Genomic DNA, 19,585 nt, shown 5'->3' with positions numbered 1-19,585 from the left:
GTCATCCCCAAAGCCAATTCCTCCTTTGGCCGACTTTCCGTCCAGTTCTCTGCTGCCAATGACTCGAATGAACTGCAAAAATCACCAAAGCTGGAGAGTCATATCTCCCTCACTATCTTTAAGCACCAGCTGTCAGAGCAGCTCACAGATCACTCCACCTGTACATAGCCCATCTGTAAACAGCCCATCCATCTACCTCATCCCCAAATGTATCTTGCTCCTTTGCACCCCAGTATCTCTACTTGCACATGCATCTTCTGCACATCCTACCATTCCAGTGTTTAATTGCTATATTGTAATTACTTCACTACCATGGCCTATTTATTGCCTTACCTCCCTTATCCTACCTCATTTGCACATGCTGTATATAGACTTTTCTACTGTATTATTGACTGTATGTTCATTTATTCCGTGTGTAACTCTGTGTTGTTGTATGTGTCGAACTGCTTTGCTTTATCTTGGCCAGGTCACAGGTACAAATGAGAACTTGTTCTCAATTAGCCTACCTGGTTAAATAAAGGTTAAATAAATACAAATTTAAATAAATGACAACACAACAGCTGCAGGGGCCACAATATGGTATTCTGATCACAGTGTGTACTATATTATGTTACCTCTTAGTAGAAGTAGAAAGTAGGATGGATTAGAGTCAACTACCACAATATGGTATAACCTGCTCAGGTTATGGATGTGTCACTGCAACCTTAAAGTTCCTCAATGATGTCACCATTGTCCTTGATTGTAAGAAATATTGTGCTGCTATTTTTATTGACTTGTACGGTAGACCATTCCATTATTGTGGGCTTTTGACACGGTAGACCATTCCATTCTTGTGGGCCGGCTAAGGAGTATTGGTGTCTCTGAGGGGTCTTTGGCCTGGTTTGCTAACTACCTCTCTCAAAGAGTGCAGTGTATAAAGTCAGAAAATATGTGGTCTCAGCCACTGCCCGTCACCAAGGGAGTACCCCAAGGCTCAATACTAGGCTCCACGCTCTTCTCAATTTACATCAACAACATTGCTCAGGCAGTAGGAAGCTCTCTCATCCATTTATATGCAGATGATACAGTATTATACTCAGCTGGCTCCTTATCGGATTTTGTGTTAAATGCTCTACAACAAAGCTTGCTTAGTGTCCAACAAGCTTTCTCTGCCCTTAACCTTATTCTGAACACCTCCAAAACAAAGGTCATGTGGTTTGGTAAGAAGAATGCCCCTCTTCCCACAGGTGTGATTACTACCTCTGAGGGTTTAGAGCTTGAAGTAATCACCTCATACAAGTACTTAGGAGTATGGCTAGACGGTACACTGTCCTTCTCTCAGCACATATCAAAGCTGCAGGCTAAAGTTAAATCGAGGCTTGGTTTCCTCTATCGAACCTCTTTCACCCCAGCTGTCAAACTAACCCTGATTCAGATGACCATCCTACCCATGCTAGATTACGGAGCCATCATTTATAGATCGGCAGATAAGGATGCTCTCGAGCGGCTCGATGTTCTTTACCATTCAGCCATCAGATTTGCCACCAATGCTAATTATAGGAAACATCACTGCACTCTATACTCCTCTGTAAACTGGTCATCTCTGTATAGCCGTTGTTGATGCTTATTTATTAAACCCTCTTAGGCCTCACTCCCCCCTATCTGAGATATCCACTGCAGCCCTCATCCTCCACACCCGTTCTGCCAGTAAACATTCCATTAAAGGTCCCCAAAGCAGACACATCCCTGGGTCACTCTTCTTTTCAGTTTGCTGCAGCTAGTGACTACCAAATTATGCAACTGATATGAATGAATGCATTTAGGAGCATATAGCCTGGATATTGAATAGGAGTCAATAGCCTTGATATTGATAAGGAGTAAATAGCCCTGGTATTGATAAGGAGTAAATAGCCCTGGTATTGATAAGGAGTAAATAGCCCTGGACATAAGCAAATAATTTGATAGGATTCTAAGTAGCACAGTATTGACTAGTAATTCATCTGATATGATTTACATTTCTAAGTGGTTCTGTATTGGATAAGTAAATACATGGCCACACTGATGAACTACTTCTGTGTTGAACAGGTGATTGTGTTGAAGAAGAGTGAGGCTGAGATCACCTGATCACCATAACAACCATCAGAATGGAACTCATGGAATTCTAATATAGAACTGTGAGTCACAATGCTGTATGTTGTTACATTGTAGCTCCACCTGCTGGAACGATAGTGGCATTTGATCAAATGTGATCTATTAACTGATACATGTATTATTCTGATTGGAATGTGTTTTAATATAATGTGTGTTGTATTATTCATTCAGCAGCTGTCCTTTAACATCAGTCATATACTGGTCATATACTGTATAGCATTATGGTTGATACATTGTAAATGCCTTCACTTTTCATGTCTATACAGATCAACTGATAGGTGTTGAGGTTCAGGCATTATTGTTACAGGTTCAGTATAATGTTATACCGTTACATGTTACAGAGATAGAAAACATACAGGAGAGGAGAATTCAATTATTACAATTATTTACTTTATTTTCCCATTTTGGTCTCATTATGTTATTTTGTTTAAACATAACTAATGTAGGCCTTTTGTTTTATTGTGTTTTGTGCAAAACCATTATTTTTCAATTAATCATCAGGATATTGATTTTGTCTTTGTAGCAAATATAATAAAATAAATTATTTTCCTCAATCATGTAGCCTGTTTTTTAATCTGTTTCTTAATCTGTTCTGAATGACATCACAACCACTTTGCATTTCAATTCACTCACTTCCCTTTATGTATAGACATGTGAATTGTTTATTTCTCAAGAAAAGGGCACCAATGAAAGTCTAACTGGGGAAGCAGTAGATATAAACGTTGACCAGCTGAGGGGGAAGATTCCCAGTGTGATGCTGGTCGTTTGATGCGACACACACAGGGTGGGGAAACAGAACAGTTCTGTTCTTTTGAGTTTTGAAGTTGACTTTTTGCCCGACAAAGAGAAGTTAGGATATATAAGTTATCCTGTACGAGCGTATGTGCCAAATACATTATGATGTTACAGGTGTCACGATTATGGGCATGTGGCATCAGTGTGTAGGAGGGAGGGTCCAAGGTGGCAGCAGTGTGTAGGAGGGAGGGTCCAAGGTGGCAGCAGTGTGTAGGAGGGAGGGTCCAAGGTGGCAGCAGTGTGTAGGAGGGAGGGTCCAAGGTGGCAGCAGTGTGTAGGAGGGAGGGTCCAAGGTGACAGCAGTGTGTAGGAGGGAGGGTCCAAGGTGACAGCAGTGTGTAGGAGGGAGGGTCCAAGGTGGCAGCAGTGTGTAGGAGGGAGGGTCCAAGGTGGCAGCAGTGTGTAGGAGGGAGGGTCCAGCAGAGAGGTATTTGGGTGTGTGGGAGACTTGACAATAGAAAGAGTAACAGGGTGTGTTAAGATGTCCCATCCTTTCAGGGTGATGGCAATGAGGTAGGAATAAATTCATTTAATTAGTGGAGTAGGGGGGGGTGTTAATTTTATTTTATATAATTTTGAAATGAATGACTATAGTGTTAGATGGTAGGGTATTTATTCAGTACAATTTTTTATTTTTAAGGGAGTTGTACTCCAGGCCAGTAAGTGGCGGTAATGCAACAAATTGGATGCCAACCGCCGTTAAACCTCATAGAAGAAGAAGACCAGTGCTGGAGACGTCATTTCAGGAGAAGGAAGTACAGTGTGAAACTAACGTCGCTAGTAATAATATATATTATAATAACTAGTAATAAACGGCATCAAACGTAACATTGCTTGTAAAATGTATATATTTTCTCGTTATGGTTTGCATTTCTGCTGGTTGTGCTTCTGCTGTCTTTCAACAACAACCGAAGGTGGGTTTCTCACAACATCGCTTAGCTACCTAGCTAGCTAAGTTAGCTGGTACATCAATGTAAGCTGGCTAGCAAAGATACATCCTAAAGTGAAACAATGTTGTTATTCACAATACGATGTGAAGTTCTGTGGTGTTATTCTCAACTTCATCTTAGATCATCCAGATGCAGGTTTACTTAGCTAGTTAACGTTAACAAATAATGTTGACATTATGGTCAATTGTAGCTCCCTAGAGGTCTACATTTCATTACGTCGCTACATACCCTGGTTCGATTCCAGGCCGTATCACAACCGGCTGTGATTGGGAGTCCCATAGGGTGGCGCACAATTGGCCCAGCGTTGTCCAGGTTTGGCCCTCATTGTAAATAAGAATTTGTTCTTAACTGACTTGCCTGGTTAAATAAAGGGTTCACAGTAGCCAGTTAGCTGTGCATATCCTATTATCATTCTAGGACTGCTGTTAATTTCATGTTGTTCAGGGATTCCGTTTCATTGATCAAGGAACGTGAAATACAATGTATCAAGTGTGTCCTCATTGCACGTCTGTTATTTGCTGTCCCACCTCAAATTATGAGCTTGTGGACTGAGACAAGATGGGGGGGGTGAAATAGGTGGAGACATGACAGTGTGTTGTCAGAGGACTGAGACAAGATGGTGAAGGAAATGGAAGTCACAGGGTACATCCCACATAGCAGCCTATACCCTATAAAGGACACTACTGTTGACCAGGAGCCTGATTAGCAGAGGTTCACTATGTAGTTGACAGGGTGAGATGTGGGACACAGCCACACGGTTCTCTCATGCCCTGTGTTCTCTCATGCCCTGTGTTCTCTCATGCCCTGTGTTCTCTCATGATACTGAGCTCCGTATACAACAGGTGTAGTAGACCACTGAATGCATTCAGTTGTACAACTGACTAGTATCCACCTTTCCCTTACGGTGAAATGCTTACTTACAAGTCCTTAACCAAAAATGCAGTTCAAGAAATAGTTAAGAAACAAATGTACTAAATTAACTAAAGTACCTTTCTTTATAAAGTAACACAATAACAAGGCTTTATACAGGGGGTGCAGAGTGAATACGTGGGGGTACAGAGTGAATATGTGGGGGTACAGGGTAGTTGTAATTTGTACATGTAGGTAGGAATATGGTGAGTAGCAGCAGTGTAAATACAAAGGGGGGTTGTCAATGTAAATAGTCTGCAATCTTGGTCCCAGTGATGTTCTGGGCCGTAACACTGCCCTCTGTAGCACTTTACAGTCAGAGGCCAATCAGCTGCCCTCTACCAGGTGGTGATGGGTCGTAACACTGCCCTCTGTAGCACCTTACAGTCAGAGGCCAATCAGCTGCCCTCTACCAGGTGGTGATGGGTCATAACACTGCCCTCTGTAGCACCTTACAGTCAGAGGCCAATCAGCTGCCCTCTACCAGGTGGTGATGGGTCATAACACTGCCCTCTGTAGCACTTTACAGTCAGAGGCCAATCAGCTGCTGTCATCTTCAGTCTGCTACTTCCTGATGTGGCAGAATCTGAGAGAGCCAGTAGGAGGATGGTCAGATTTGTTTTTTTCTGGTTATCTTGATCTCAAGTCATTTGTCTTATTTCATCAAACAGCATAATACAAGCATATAGTTGGTTTTATTAAAACACACAGGGTTTGTCTATATATGGAAAACATTTTAGAGAACAGTTGACTATCGGGTTTTATTTGACCTTTATTTAACTAGAACACGTTCTTATTTACAATGACGGACTAGGAACAGTGGGTTAACTGCCTCGTTCAGGGGCAGAACAACAGTTTTACCTTGACAGCTCGGGGATTCAATCTAGCAACCTTCCGGTTACTAGTCCAATGCTCTAACCACTAGGCTACCTGCTGCCTCTACACTCTAACCACTAGGCTACCTGCCGCCTCTACGCTCTAACCACTAGGCTACCTGCCTCCTCTACACTCTAACCACTAGGCTACCTGCCGCCCCTCCAACCACTAGGCTACCTGCCGCCCCTCCAACCACTAGGCTACCTGCCGCCCCTCCAACCACTAGGCTACCTGCCGCCCCTCCAACCACTAGGCTACCTGCCGCCCCTCTAACCACTAGGCTACCTGCCTCCTCTACACTCTAACCACTAGGCTACCTGCCTCCTCTACACTCTAACCACTAGGCTACCTGCCTCCTCTACACTCTAACCACTAGGCTACCTGCCTCCTCTAACCACTAGGCTACCTGCCGCCCCTCTAACCACTAGGCTACCTGCCGCTCTCTAACCACTAGGCTACCTGCCGCCTCTAACCACTAGGCTACCTGCCGCCCCTCTAACCACTAGGCTACCTGCCTCTAACCACTAGGCTACCTGCCACCCCTCTAACCACTAGGCTACCTGCCGCCCCTCTAACCACTAGGCTACCTGCCGCCCCTCTAACCACTAGGCTACCTGCCGCCCCTCTAACCACTAGGCTACCTGCCGCCCCTCCAACCACTAGGCTACCTGCCGCCCCTCTAACCACTAGGCTACCTGCCTCCTCTACACTCTAACCACTAGGCTACCTGCCTCCTCTACACTCTAACCACTAGGCTACCTGCCTCCTCTACACTCTAACCACTAGGCTACCTGCCTCCTCTAACCACTAGGCTACCTGCCGCCCCTCTAACCACTAGGCTACCTGCCGCCCCTCTAACCACTAGGCTACCTGCCGCCCCTCTAACCACTAGGCTACCTGCCGCCCCTCTAACCACTAGGCTACCTGCCTCTAACCACTAGGCTACCTGCCACCCCTCTAACCACTAGGCTACCTGCCGCCCCTCTAACCACTAGGCTACCTGCCGCCCCTCTAACCACTAGGCTACCTGCCGCCCCTCTAACCACTAGGCTACCTGCCGCCCCTCTAACCACTAGGCTACCTGCCGCCCCTCCAACCACTAGGCTACCTGCCGCCCCTCTACACTCTAACCACTAGGCTACCTGCCTCCTCTACACTCTAACCACTAGGCTACCTGCCTCCTCTACACTCTAACCACTAGGCTACCTGCCTCTAACCACTAGGCTACCTGCCACCCCTCTAACCACTAGGCTACCTGCCGCCCCTCTAACCACTAGGCTACCTGCCTCCTCTACACTCTAACCACTAGGCTACCTGCCTCTAACCACTAGGCTACCTGCCGCCCCTCTAACCACTAGGCTACCTGCCGCCCCTCTAACCACTAGGCTACCTGCCGCCCCTCTAACCACTAGGCTACCTGCCGCCCCTCTAACCACTAGGCTACCTGCCGCCCCTCTAACCACTAGGCTACCTGCCGCCCCTCCAACCACTAGGCTACCTGCCTCCTCTACACTCTAACCACTAGGCTACCTGCCTCCTCTACACTCTAACCACTAGGCTACCTGCCTCCTCTACATTCTAACCACTAGGCTACCTGCCTCCTCTACACTCTAACCACTAGGCTACCTGCCACCTCTACACTCTAACCACTAGGCTACCTGCCTCCTCTACACTCTAACCACTAGGCTACCTGCCTCCTCTACACTCTAACCACTAGGCTACCTGCCTCCTCTACACTCTAACCACTAGGCTACCTGCCTCCTCTACACTCTAACCACTAGGCTACCTACCCCCTCTACACTCTAACCACTAGGCTACCCTGCCACCTCTACACTCTAACCACTAGGCTACCTGCCTCCTCTACACTCTAACCACTAAGCTACCTGCCTCCTCTACACTCTAACCACTAGGCTACCTGCCTCCTCTACACTCTAACCACTAGGCTACCTGCCTCCTCTACACTCTAACCACTAGGCTACCTGCCTCCTCTACACTCTAACCACTAGGCTACCTGCCTCCTCTACACTCTAACCACTAGGCTACCTGCCTCCTCTACACTCTAACCACTAGGCTACCTGCCGTTAATGCCGTAACTAGTATGTTTCCAGTGGATTTCAAGCTTTTAGCTGTCACCCTGATATTTCCTGTGTCCCGGCGTTGTGCTGCCGGCTTGCCGGTCATGTCCCCCATTTCCATTTGAGTATACTGCTGTATCAGGGTGAAATCCAGATGGTTACGAAAAAAACGTTTATTAATATGTTTGGTAGAAAAACAGTTGGAAACGTCGTGATGGGAAGCAAACTCATATCGGCACCTGAATACAAAAGTGGTGCACATGATTTCACCTATTTTGTGTATTATTTTGAGTTCCCAATTGTCTTGAATGCAGCAGTAGGCCTATACGTGTCACTGACATCCAGATGGTGAATAATGTGGTTATTTCTCCCATCAATATAAACCACTTGTTGTTTTTATAATTCACTATCGCCCAGCTGTTGAATCTGTTCTGATTTGGTGTTCATTCTCCGCGGATCAGTCTGCCCTGTTGGGTAAAGTAGTACTATTTTGTGTTACGTGAGTCTGTTCACGACAAATACAAAATATGCTACTAAGTACTAAACTGTTACCATACTAAACTTCTTTTTTGATAAGTTGTATACAACATTTAGAGTGTCTTAAAGATATTCACTCTGATTTTGTTTTTTTCAGGTCAGGTTCAGGTTGTTGCTCCAATGTCCAGGGTTCATGCCGTAGTGGGTGGTGATGTCATCCTTCCTTGTTTCCTGAACCCCACTATGAATGCTGCGAACCACACAGTGGAGTGGCTCAGACCAGACTTGAAGCCAAAAGAGGCACATTGTTACCGCGACCATCGTGACTCTGAAGAGGACCAGAATCCATCCTACAAGAGAAGGACGTCACTGTTTAAAGAAGAACTGAAGAACGGCAACGTCTCATTGAAACTAACAGGAGTTACTCTCTCTGATGCTGGAAGCTACACCTGCTTCATTCCAACAGTGAGCAGGACTCAGAGACCTGTTGTTCAACTCCTGGTCGGTGAGTCATGTAAATACTAGTGTAGTGTATACACACACAACTCCTGGTCGGTGAGTCATGTAAATACTAGTGTAGTATATATACACACACAACTCCTGGTCGGTGAGTCATGTAAATACTAGTGTAGTATATATACACACACAACTCCTGGTCGGTGAGTCATGTAAATACTAGTGTAGTATATATACACACACAACTCCTGGTCGGTGAGTCATGTAAATACTAGTGTAGTATATATACACACACAACTCCTGGTCGGTGAGTCATGTAAATACTAGTGTAGTATATATACACACACAACTCCTGGTCGGTGAGTCATGTAAATACTAGTGTAGTATATATACACACACAACTCCTGGTCGGTGAGTCATGTAAATACTAGTGTAGTATATACACACACAACTCCTGGTCGGTGAGTCATGTAAATACTAGTGTAGTATATATACACACACAACTCCTGGTCGGTGAGTCATGTAAATACTAGTGTAGTATATATACACACACAACTCCTGGTCGGTGAGTCATGTAAATACTAGTGTAGTATATATACACACACAACTCCTGGTCGGTGAGTCATGTAAATACTAGTGTAGTATATATACACACAACTCCTGGTCGGTGAGTCATGTAAATACTAGTGTAGTATATATACACACACAACTCCTGGTCGGTGAGTCATGTAAATACTAGTGTAGTATATATACACACAACTCCTGGTCGGTGAGTCATGTAAATACTAGTGTAGTGTATATACACATCAGATGGTATTTTCTCTGTCAAGTACAATGTCTGATCCTGATTTATATAAATGATCAAAAATGTTTCCTTTGTGCTTTGTGTTATTATGTCATCAGCACATTTTTCATTGAGATTATCACGATGTCATTCATCTATTTTTCATAGATGACAAAACATATTCAACTCCCCCAAGACAACCATCACAATCAAGTGAGTTTCCAAAAAGCAACAATAATAAGAACCAGTGGACCATTAATACCTCTTGAGGATATGGAGACGCGTCTCAACTGGCCAATTGCCTGGGGAAATGCAGAGCGCCAGATTCAAATAAAATTCTAACTTTCATTAAATCACACATGTAAGATACTCAATGAAAGCTACACCCGTTGTGAATCCAGCCAACATGTCAGATTTAAAAAATGCTTTTCGGCGAAAGCATAAGAAGCTATTATTTGATAGCATGCACTCATCTGAACCAGTAGTAAACAAAAGAGCTAGCGTAGCAGGCGCTACACAAAACGCTGAAATAAAATATAAAACATGCATTACCTTTGACGAGCTTCTTTTGTTGGCACTCCAATATGTCCCATAAACATCACAATTGGTCCTTTTTTCCGATTAATTCCGTCCATGTATACCCAAAATGTCCATTTATAAAGCACGTTTGATCCGGAAAAAAACAGCTTGCCAAAACACAACGTCACTACAAAACATTTCAAAAGTTGCCTATAAACTTTGCCAAAATATTTTAAACTACGTTTGTAATACAACTTTAGGTATTTTTAAATGTTAATAATCGATCAAATTGTAGATGAGGCAATCTGTATTCAATACAGCAAGTAAACAAACCATGCACCTTTTTTCGTCTTGCATAACTCTCAACAGTAACCTTGTTCCATGTGCTTCTTCTCCATTGCAAAGATGATTAACTTCAACTAAATTCACCTGAGGGAACGGTCAGAGGCACAAAAAAAAAAAAACGAACAGTTATTCCTCTGGGTTTTTCTTGCTCCATAAGTTCTGTTATAGGCACAGACATGGTTGAACCAGTTTTAGAAACTTCAGTGTTTTCTATCCACACCTGCTAATCATATGCATATAATATATTCCTGGCATGAGTAGCAGGAAGTTGAAATTGTGCACGCTATTTATCCAACAGTGAAAATTCTGCCCCCTATCCCTATAACAGGTTTCATTCCAGTGTCTGATTTAAAAAATGCTTTACAGCGAAAGCTCCACAAACAATTATGTTAGGTCACCACCAAGTCACAGAAAAACACAGCCATTTTTCCAGCCAAAGGGAGGAGTCACAAAAAGCACAAATAGAGAGAATCTTTCTCACTAACCTTTGATGATCTTCATCAGATGACACTCATAGGACTTCATGTTACACAATACATGTATGTTTTGTTCGGTAAAGTTCATATTTATATCCCAAAATCTTATTTTACATTGGCGTGTTATGTTCAGTAGTTCCAAAACATGCAGTGTTTTTGCAGAGAGCCATATCAATTTACAGAAATACTCATTTACAAATGTTGATGAAAATACATGTGTTATACATGAAATATAGATAAACTCCATTTAGAAACAGTAATATTAACTAACACCCAGTGGACCAATAAGAAACAGTAATAGCAGTGGTCCACTGGGTGTTAATATTACTGTTTCTTATTGGTCTACTGGGTGTTAGTTAATATTACTGTTTCTTATTGGTCCACTGGGTGTTTGTTAATATTACTGTTTCTTATTGGTCCACTGGGTGTTAGTTAATATTACTGTTTCTTATTGGTCCACTGGGTGTTAGTTAATATTACTGTTTCTTATTGGTCCACTGGGTGTTAATATTACTGTTTCTTATTGGTCCACTGGGTGTTAATATTACTGTTTCTTATTGGTCCACTGGGTGTTAGTTAATATTACTGTTTCTTATTGGTCCACTGGGTGTTAGTCAATATTCCGGCGCCGGCAGAGATGGCCGCCTCGCTTCGCGTTCCTAGGAAACTATGCAGTTTTTTGTTGTTTTTTACGTGTTATTTCTTACATTAGTACCCCAGGTCATCTTAGGTTTCATTACATACAGTCGAGAAGAACTACTGAATATAAGAGCAGCGTCAACTCACCATCAGTACGACCAAGAATATGACTTTCGCGAAGCGGATCCTGCGTTCTGCCTTTCACCTTTTAACAAGGCTAATCTGAAAACAAAACTCCCTAAATTGTATCAGCATATCAATTGCTCAACCAGGGCTGGCAAAACCTTGGATCTTTGCTATTCTAACTTCCGCGACGCATATAAGGCCCTGCCCCGCCCTCCTTTCGGAAAAGCTGACCACGACTCCATTTTGTTGATCCCTGCCTACAGACAGAAACTAAAACAAGAAGCTCCCACGCTGAGGTCTGTCCAACGCTGGTCCGACCAAGCTGACTCCACACTCCAAGACTGCTTCCATCACGTGGACTGGGATATGTTTCGTATTGCGTCAGATAACAATATTGACGAATACGCTGATTCGGTGTGCGAGTTCATTAGAACGTGCGTTGAAGATGTCGTTTCCATAGCAACGATTAAAACATTCCCAAACCAGAAACCGTGGATTGATGGCAGCATTCACGTGAAACTGAAAGCGCGAACCACTGCTTTTAATCAGGGCAAGGTAACCGGAAACATGACCGAATACGAACAGTGTAGCTATTCCCTCCGCAAGGCAATCAAACAAGCTAAGGGTCAGTATAGAGACAAAGTAGAATCTCAATTCAACGGCTCAGACACAAGAGGTATGTGGCAGGGTCTACAGTCAATCACGGATTACAAAAAGAAAACCAGCCCCGTCACGGACCAGGATGTCTTGCTCCAAGGCAGACTAAATAACTTTTTTGCCCGCTTTGAGGACAATACAGTGCCACTGACACGGCCTGCAACCAAAACATGCGGCCTCTCCTTCACTGCAGCCGAGGTGAGTAAAACATTTAAACGTGTTAACCCTCGCAAGGCTGCAGGCCCAGACGGCATCCCCAGCTGCGCCCTCAGAGCATGCGCAGACCAGCTGGCTGGTGTGTTTACGGACATATTCAATCAATCCCTATCCCAGTCTGCTGTTCCCACATGCTTCAAGAGGGCCACCATTGTTCCTGTTCCCAAGAAAGCTAAGGTAACTGAGCTAAACGACTACCGCCCCGTAGCACTCACTTCCGTCATCATGAAGTGCTTTGAGAGACTAGTCAAGGACCATATCACCTCCACCCTACCTGACACCCTAGACCCACTCCAATTTGCTTACCGCCCAAATAGGTCCACAGACGATGCAATCTCAACCACACTGCACACTGCCCTTACCCATCTGGACAAGAGGAATACCTACGTGAGAATGCTGTTCATCGACTACAGCTCGGCATTTAACACCATAGTACCCTCCTGGGTCTCGACCCCGCCCTGTGCAACTGGGTACTGGACTTCCTGACGGGCCGCCCCCAGGTGGTGAGGGTAGGCAACATCTCCACCCCGCTGATCCTCAACACTGGGGCCCCACAAGGGTGCGTTCTGAGCCCTCTCCTGTACTCCCTGTTCACCCACGACTGCTTGGCCACGCACGCCTCCAACTCAATCATCAAGTTTGCGGACGACACAACAGTGGTAGGCTTGATTACCAACAACGACGAGACGGCCTACAGGGAGGAGGTGAGGGCCCTCGGAGTGTGGTGTCAGGAAAATAACCTCACACTCAACGTCAACAAAACTAAGGAGAGGATTGTGGACTTCAGGAAACAGCAGTGGGAACACCCCCCTATCCACATCGATGGAACAGTAGTGGAGAGGGTAGCAAGTTTTAAGGTCCTCGGCATACACATCACAGACAAACTGAATTGGTCCACTCACACTGACAGTGTCGTGAAGAAGGCGCAGCAGCGCCTCTTCAACCTCAGGAGGCTGAAGAAATTCGGCTTGTCACCAAAAGCACTCACAAACTTCTACAGATGCACAATCGAGAGCATCCTGGCGGGCTGTATCACCGCCTGGTACGGCAACTGCTCCACCCACAACCGTAAGGCTCTCCAGAGGGTAGTGAGGTCTGCACAACGCATCACCGGGGGCAAACTACCTGCCCTCCAGGACACCTACACCACCCGATGTTACAGGAAGGCCATTAAGATCATCAAGGACAACAACCACCCGAGCCACTGCCCGTTCACCCCGCTATCATCCAGAAGGCGAGGTCAGTACAGGTGCATCAAAGCTGGGACCGAGAGACTGAAAAACAGCTTCTATCTCAAGGCCATCAGACTGTTAAACAGCCACCACTAACATTGAGTGGCTGCTGCCAACACACTGACTCAACTCCAGCCACTTTAATAATGGGAATTGATGGGAAATGATGTAAAATATATCACTAGCCACTTTAAACAATGCTACCTAATATAATGTTTACATACCCTACATTATTAATCTCATATGTATACGTATATACTGTACTCTATATCATCTACTGCATCTTTATGTAACAAATGTATCACTAGCCACTTTAACTATGCCACTTTGTTTACATACTCATCTCATATGTATATACTGTACTCAATACCATCTACTGTATCTTGCCTATGCCGCTCTGTTCCATCACTCATTCATATATATTTATGTACATATTCTTTATCCCCCTACACTTGTGTGTATAAGACAGTAGTTTTGGAATTGTTAGTTAGATTACTTGTTGGTTATTACTGCATTGTCGGAACTAGAAGCACAAGCATTTCGCTACACTCGCATTAACATCTGCTAACCATGTGTATGTGACAAATAAAATTTGATTTGGATTTGATTTATTACTGTTTCTTATTGGTCCACTGGGTGTTAGTTAATATTACTGTTTCTTATTGGTCCACTGGGTGTTAGTCAATATTACTGTTTCTTATTGGTCCACTGGGTGTTAGTTAATATTACTGTTTCTTATTGGTCCACTGGGTGTTAATATTACTGTTTCTTATTGGTCCACTGGGTGTTTGTTAATATTACTGTTTCTTATTGGTCCACTGGGTGTTTGTTAATATTACTGTTTCTTATTGGTCCACTGGGTGTTAGTTAATATTACTGTTTCTTATTGGTCCACTGGGTGTAAATATTACTGTTTCTTATTGGTCTACTGGGTGTTAGTTAATATTACTGTTTCTTATTGGTCCACTGGGTGTTTGTTAATATTACTGTTTCTTATTGGTCCACTGGGTGTTAGTTAATATTACTGTTTCTTATTGGTCCACTGGGTGTTTGTTAATATTACTGTTTCTTATTGGTCCACTGGGTGTTTGTTAATATTACTGTTTCTTATTGGTCCACTGGGTGTAAATATTACTGTTTCTTATTGGTCTACTGGGTGTTAGTTAATATTACTGTTTCTTATTGGTCCACTGGGTGTTTGTTAATATTACTGTTTCTTATTGGTCCACTGGGTGTTAGTTAATATTACTGTTTCTTATTGGTCCACTGGGTGTTTGTTAATATTACTGTTTCTTATTGGTCCACTGGGTGTTTGTTAATATTACTGTTTCTTATTGGTCCACTGGGTGTTTGTTAATATTACTGTTTCTTATTGGTCCACTGGGTGTTAGTTAATATTACTGTTTCTTATTGGTCCACTGGGTGTTAATATTACTGTTTCTTAACCTCTTGATTCTAGCCATCCCGGATCCGGTATCGTGAATACAGCCTCAAGCTCATTACCAAAACGCAACGTTAACTATTCATGAAATCGCAAATTAAATGAAATAAATATGCTAGCTCTCAAGCTTAGCCTTTTGTTAACAACACTGTCATCTCAGATTTTCAAAATATGCTTTTCAACCATAGCAAAACAAGCATTTGTGTAAGATTATTGATAGCTAGCGTAGCATTTAGCGTAGCATTTAGCGTAGCATTCAGCAGGCAACATTTTCACAAAAACAAGAAAAGCATTCAAATAAAATCATTTACCTTTGAAGAACTTCGGATGTTTTCAATGAGGAGACTCTCAGTTAGATAGTAAATGTTCCGTTTTTCCTGAAAGATTCTTTGCGTGAGAAATCGCCCCGTTTTGTTCGTCACGTTTGGCTACCAAAAAAAAACGAAAATTCAATCATAAAAACGCCAAACTTTTTTCCAAATTAACTCCATAATATCGACTGAAACATGGTAAACGTTGTTTAGAATCAATCCTCAAGGTGTTTTTCACATATCTCTTCGATGATATATCATTCGTGGAAGTCTCCTCTCTCCTCTCAATCACATGGAAGAATGCTTGCAGCTGGAGATTACGCACCAATTTCGACAAATGACACCGTAGGACAATGTAGTCTCTTATGGCCAATCTTCCAATGATATGCCTACAAACACATCACAATGCTGCAGACACCTTGAGGAAACGGCAGAAAGTGTAGGCTCGTTCAGGGCGCATTCACAGCCATATAAGGAGACAATGGAAAACAGCGCCTCAAAAATGTTGCTCATTTCCTGTTTGAAGTTTCATCTTGGTTTTGCCTGTAGCATCAGTTCTGTGGCACTCACAGATAATATCTTTGCAGTTTTAGAAACGTCAGGGTGATTTCTTTCCACAGCTGTCAATTATATGCATAGTCTAGCATCTTTTCGTGACAAAATATCTTGTTTAAAACGGGAACGTTTTTTCATCCAAAAATCACATACTGCCCCTAGTGTTCCAAGAGGTTAATGGTCCACTGGGTGTTAAGAAAGAGTCATATTCTGAAGAGGGAAAATCCCATTTTAAGCAGTCCATTCATTTTCATAACAGGAATCTCACCCCTGTGTTAACTTTAAATTTTGCAGGCCCTGGATCTCAGCCAGTCCTCTCTATTGAAGGAACTAATGGTAGTGGGCTGGTCCTGAGGTGTGAGTCCGAAGGCTGGTACCCTGAACCTGAGCTAGAGTGGCTGGACAACAATGGAACCATCCTCCCTGCTGCTGGACCTACAGAGACCGAGACTGACACTGAGGGTTTCTTCACTGTGAGACGAAATGTCACCATACAGCAGACTGACAACAACTGGTTCACCTGTAGAGTTCAACAGCAGAACACCTTCAGAATGAAGCAGATTCGCATTCCTGGTGAGGGATCTGTTTTGAAAACATTTGAATATACAATTGGAAGTTTTTGAAAATGAAATTATTATTTTGTTTGCACCACGCTGCCAATGTTCTTTCGTAGATTAGCAATCTGGAGGTCCAAACCAATCAATTGGTATGATCGTACGTAATGGGTTCGACATGGCTTCTGTGTTTCAGATGACATCTTTCCCAAGCCGTGCCAGTCCTACTGGACAGTTGGGCTTTGTCTGGCACTGGGAGCTGCACTGGGAGCTGCAATGGGAGCTGCAGTAGCCGCACCAATGGGATATGTGGTCGGAAATCGACGTGCGAAACGTCAATGCGTGACAGGTGAGGTGTCTCTAACTGTCCCAATGCTTTCATCACAATATTGTGAGCTTTAGTTCAATCACTCCACCTTAATTACCTCTATTCTATTACAAACAACCTTGTAAAATCACTCCTCCCCGACTCCATAGCTTTTCATTGGTGGGACTGTCTACATTTAATTCAGGTGGGCTGTATATGTGTGTTTGCAAGGCTGAGGTCCCGGGTTCTTAATCTCTGTCTGTTCTTGTAGGTGAAATCCTAGATCTTGAAAATCTATCAGGTATGTGTGCGATGTGCCCAACATGTTGATAGTTCAAATATCAAAGTATTTAACATATTGATGTAGAAAGCTACATTTTAAGTTAAGCTCTAACTGGCCTTTTCTAAATCACCCTCTCATTCTAATATGCAGTGCCATTGAACGGGAACCCCTCAAGAGAGCTCAATTGAATGAGATGAGACTCGAGGCAGGAGAGACACTGATGCCAGCAGCCCTCCTGTTTCCGTCCCACTTCGCCACCTTTTCCCGGTCGGACTTGAGATTCGAACCGGTGACCCGTCAAAGCACAGATCGGGGGGAGAAGGAAAACAAGGTTCTCTGCTCTGATGAAACCAAGATTGAACTCTTTGGCCCTGAATGCCAAGCGTCACGCCTGGAGGAAACCTGGCACCATCCCTACTGTGAAGCATGGTGGTGGCAGCGTCATACTGTGGAGATGATTTCAGCGGCAGGGACTGGGAGACTAGTCAGGATCAAGGGAAAGATGAACGGCGCAAAAGTACAGAGGTCTTTGATAAAACGTGCTCCAGAGCGCTCAGGATCTCAGAACAACCATGTCGAAGTCATTACTGATTTGTGATGTCACTAAGGACAGTAGAACAACATAACTGTTTCTCTGAATGTGTATATTTCCCAGTGATCAGATTCACATCCAAATGTTGGAACGTATATCATTAAATATGAATATCATTAAAAATGAATATCATTCAATATGAAACTTATTTATGAGAGAATTGTTTTTCATATGAAGTCTGAACCAAGTCAGTGGCCACGCCCATGTGAGCACAGACGTTATGACGTTGGCCTGTTGGTGAGGTTTATGACCCCCATAAATACCCCCTTTTCTCTCTCTACTCTACAGAATGGACTCATGGAAAGCCCTTTGTTAACATAGTCTGGTAACATCAAAAGGTTGGGGAACGGAACCATATTTCGGTAATCCAACCAGTTGAAAATATGCGTTGGTACTTAAAGAATATGATGTCAGATCAGTTGTCGTCTGAGATATTATTACTGATGACAGGACGACATAAACTGTGTCTTGGAAAGTCTACACATTCTAGTTATCAGATTCACATGGAATTGTTGTGCAATTGAAATGTTTAAATATGAAACTATTTGTGAAAAGATGAAATGTAATTTTAGATTACATTTATTTCTAAATGAGAGAATGGTTTCCATAGAGTAAAAACTCTGCCCACTCGGTGGCCCCGCCCAAGTGAACAGACATTGGTTGTAAACTCTGCTCACTCAGTGGCCCCGCCCAAGTGAACAGACATTGGTTGTAAACTCTGCTCACTCGGTGGCCCCGCCCAAGTGAACAGACATTGGTTGTAAACTATGAAACATGCCCCTCTCTCCCACAACTATATAAGCCCGTTGACAAAAATTTCACTTTGTGTTCCGAGGACGACGGTCCCTGCGTTAAAAGGGCTAAGATAATAACCTAACGAAATTCGCATCGTGTTCAACGTGAAGGTGACGATCGACATGCCGAAAGGATGAATTTCGACTATACCAGCCAGAATATAGCATGAGCTTACAAGTATGGCAACTTGGTATGAACTTTGAACTCTTATTCACTCCAGAAGTGATACCTCCTAGCCCATGAGTTAGCAGCAGCCACTGTAAACGTGGGCTAGGAAAGGACAAACGACGTATCCAGTCTAACACACAACGACGATACTATAACGTGTCCAGTTTACCACCAGAGACATTCTTCAGAAGACAAGATCCCTGCTGGATCTCTTGCATTTATATTTCTTGCATTTTCCTTTTCCAAATCTGCGGTAATTTAGAATGCATAATATTCTGTATTTACGATAGCTTTCCCATTTGTTCTTCAGTCTTCCCGCGCTTTCATTCAAGCCCAACCCCCTTTGTGTTACTAGCCGTTGTATCTGTTCCGTCCCCTAAGGACGTTTTCCTTTATGACATAATTACTAATCAAAGTATGATCCATTCTGTATATATGTAATTCTGTGTGATTTAAAAAAACATTTTTACATTTTATTTTTAGTAAATAAATAGTTAAGCCAATTTGTATCTCGCTGATTCATCATTTATGCTAGGGTTCATGCAGATATCCAAGAGTTTTGCGACATTCAGAATGAGACTGAAGGTAAATAAGAATGAATGAATTCACTGTGACTGATGTAGGAGATATAAATATCTTTAGAGTTTAGTCGGGTGATAACTTTTTAAATAACTTTTGTTCTTCCCTCTGAAGATGTTAGAAGGTATCAGAAGGCTCTAACCTGTGATGCTGCTACCTCTGGAGATGTTAGAAGGTATCAGAAGGCTCTAACCTGTGATGCTGCTACCTCTGGAGATGTTAGAAGGTATCAGAAGGCTCTAACCTGTGATGCTGCTACCTCTGGAGATGTTAGAAGGTATCAGAAGGCTCTACCCTGTGATGCTGCTACCTCTGGAGATGTTAGAAGGTATCAGAAG

The 19,585-nt window shown here is 43.3% G+C and overlaps 1 protein-coding gene across 2 annotated transcripts; it reads left to right on the top strand.

Annotated features, from left to right (window-relative positions):
* Positions 1 to 3,666: 3,666 nt before the first annotated feature.
* On the top strand, positions 3,667 to 19,171 carry LOC135567268 (putative selection and upkeep of intraepithelial T-cells protein 1 homolog). Of its 2 annotated transcripts, XM_065014688.1 has the most exons (7): positions 3,667 to 3,839; positions 8,370 to 8,717; positions 9,621 to 9,665; positions 16,264 to 16,542; positions 16,720 to 16,872; positions 17,102 to 17,131; positions 17,264 to 19,171. In XM_065014688.1, exons 1-7 carry the CDS (start codon positions 3,767 to 3,769, stop codon positions 17,299 to 17,301), a joined length of 966 nt encoding a protein of 321 aa, XP_064870760.1. In that variant the 5' UTR covers positions 3,667 to 3,766; the 3' UTR covers positions 17,302 to 19,171. The 2 variants fall into 2 exon arrangements, with proteins under 2 accessions (XP_064870760.1, XP_064870761.1); XM_065014689.1 differs by lacking the exon at positions 9,621 to 9,665.
* The last annotated feature ends 414 nt before the right edge of the window (positions 19,172 to 19,585 follow it).

This window comes from Oncorhynchus nerka, unplaced genomic scaffold, assembly GCF_034236695.1.
Source record: "Oncorhynchus nerka isolate Pitt River unplaced genomic scaffold, Oner_Uvic_2.0 unplaced_scaffold_2258, whole genome shotgun sequence".
Lineage (NCBI taxonomy): Eukaryota > Metazoa > Chordata > Actinopteri > Salmoniformes > Salmonidae > Oncorhynchus > Oncorhynchus nerka.
The sequence above is the reverse complement of the archived record's forward strand: the minus strand, read 5'-3'. Positions and strand labels throughout refer to the sequence as shown.

What these genes read in the sequence shown, in the direction of transcription:
- LOC135567268 (XM_065014688.1), top strand. Translation starts at nt 3,767, where the DNA reads ATGTATATATTTTCTCGTTATGGTTTGCATTTCTGCTGGTTGTGCTTC. An exon ending in TCTTTCAACAACAACCGAAG is followed by an intron (nt 3,840 to 8,369) that starts GTGGGTTTCTCA and finishes TGTTTTTTTCAG; the next exon opens with GTCAGGTTCAGGTTGTTGCT. An exon ending in AGATCTTGAAAATCTATCAG is followed by an intron (nt 17,132 to 17,263) that starts GTATGTGTGCGA and finishes TCTAATATGCAG; the next exon opens with TGCCATTGAACGGGAACCCC.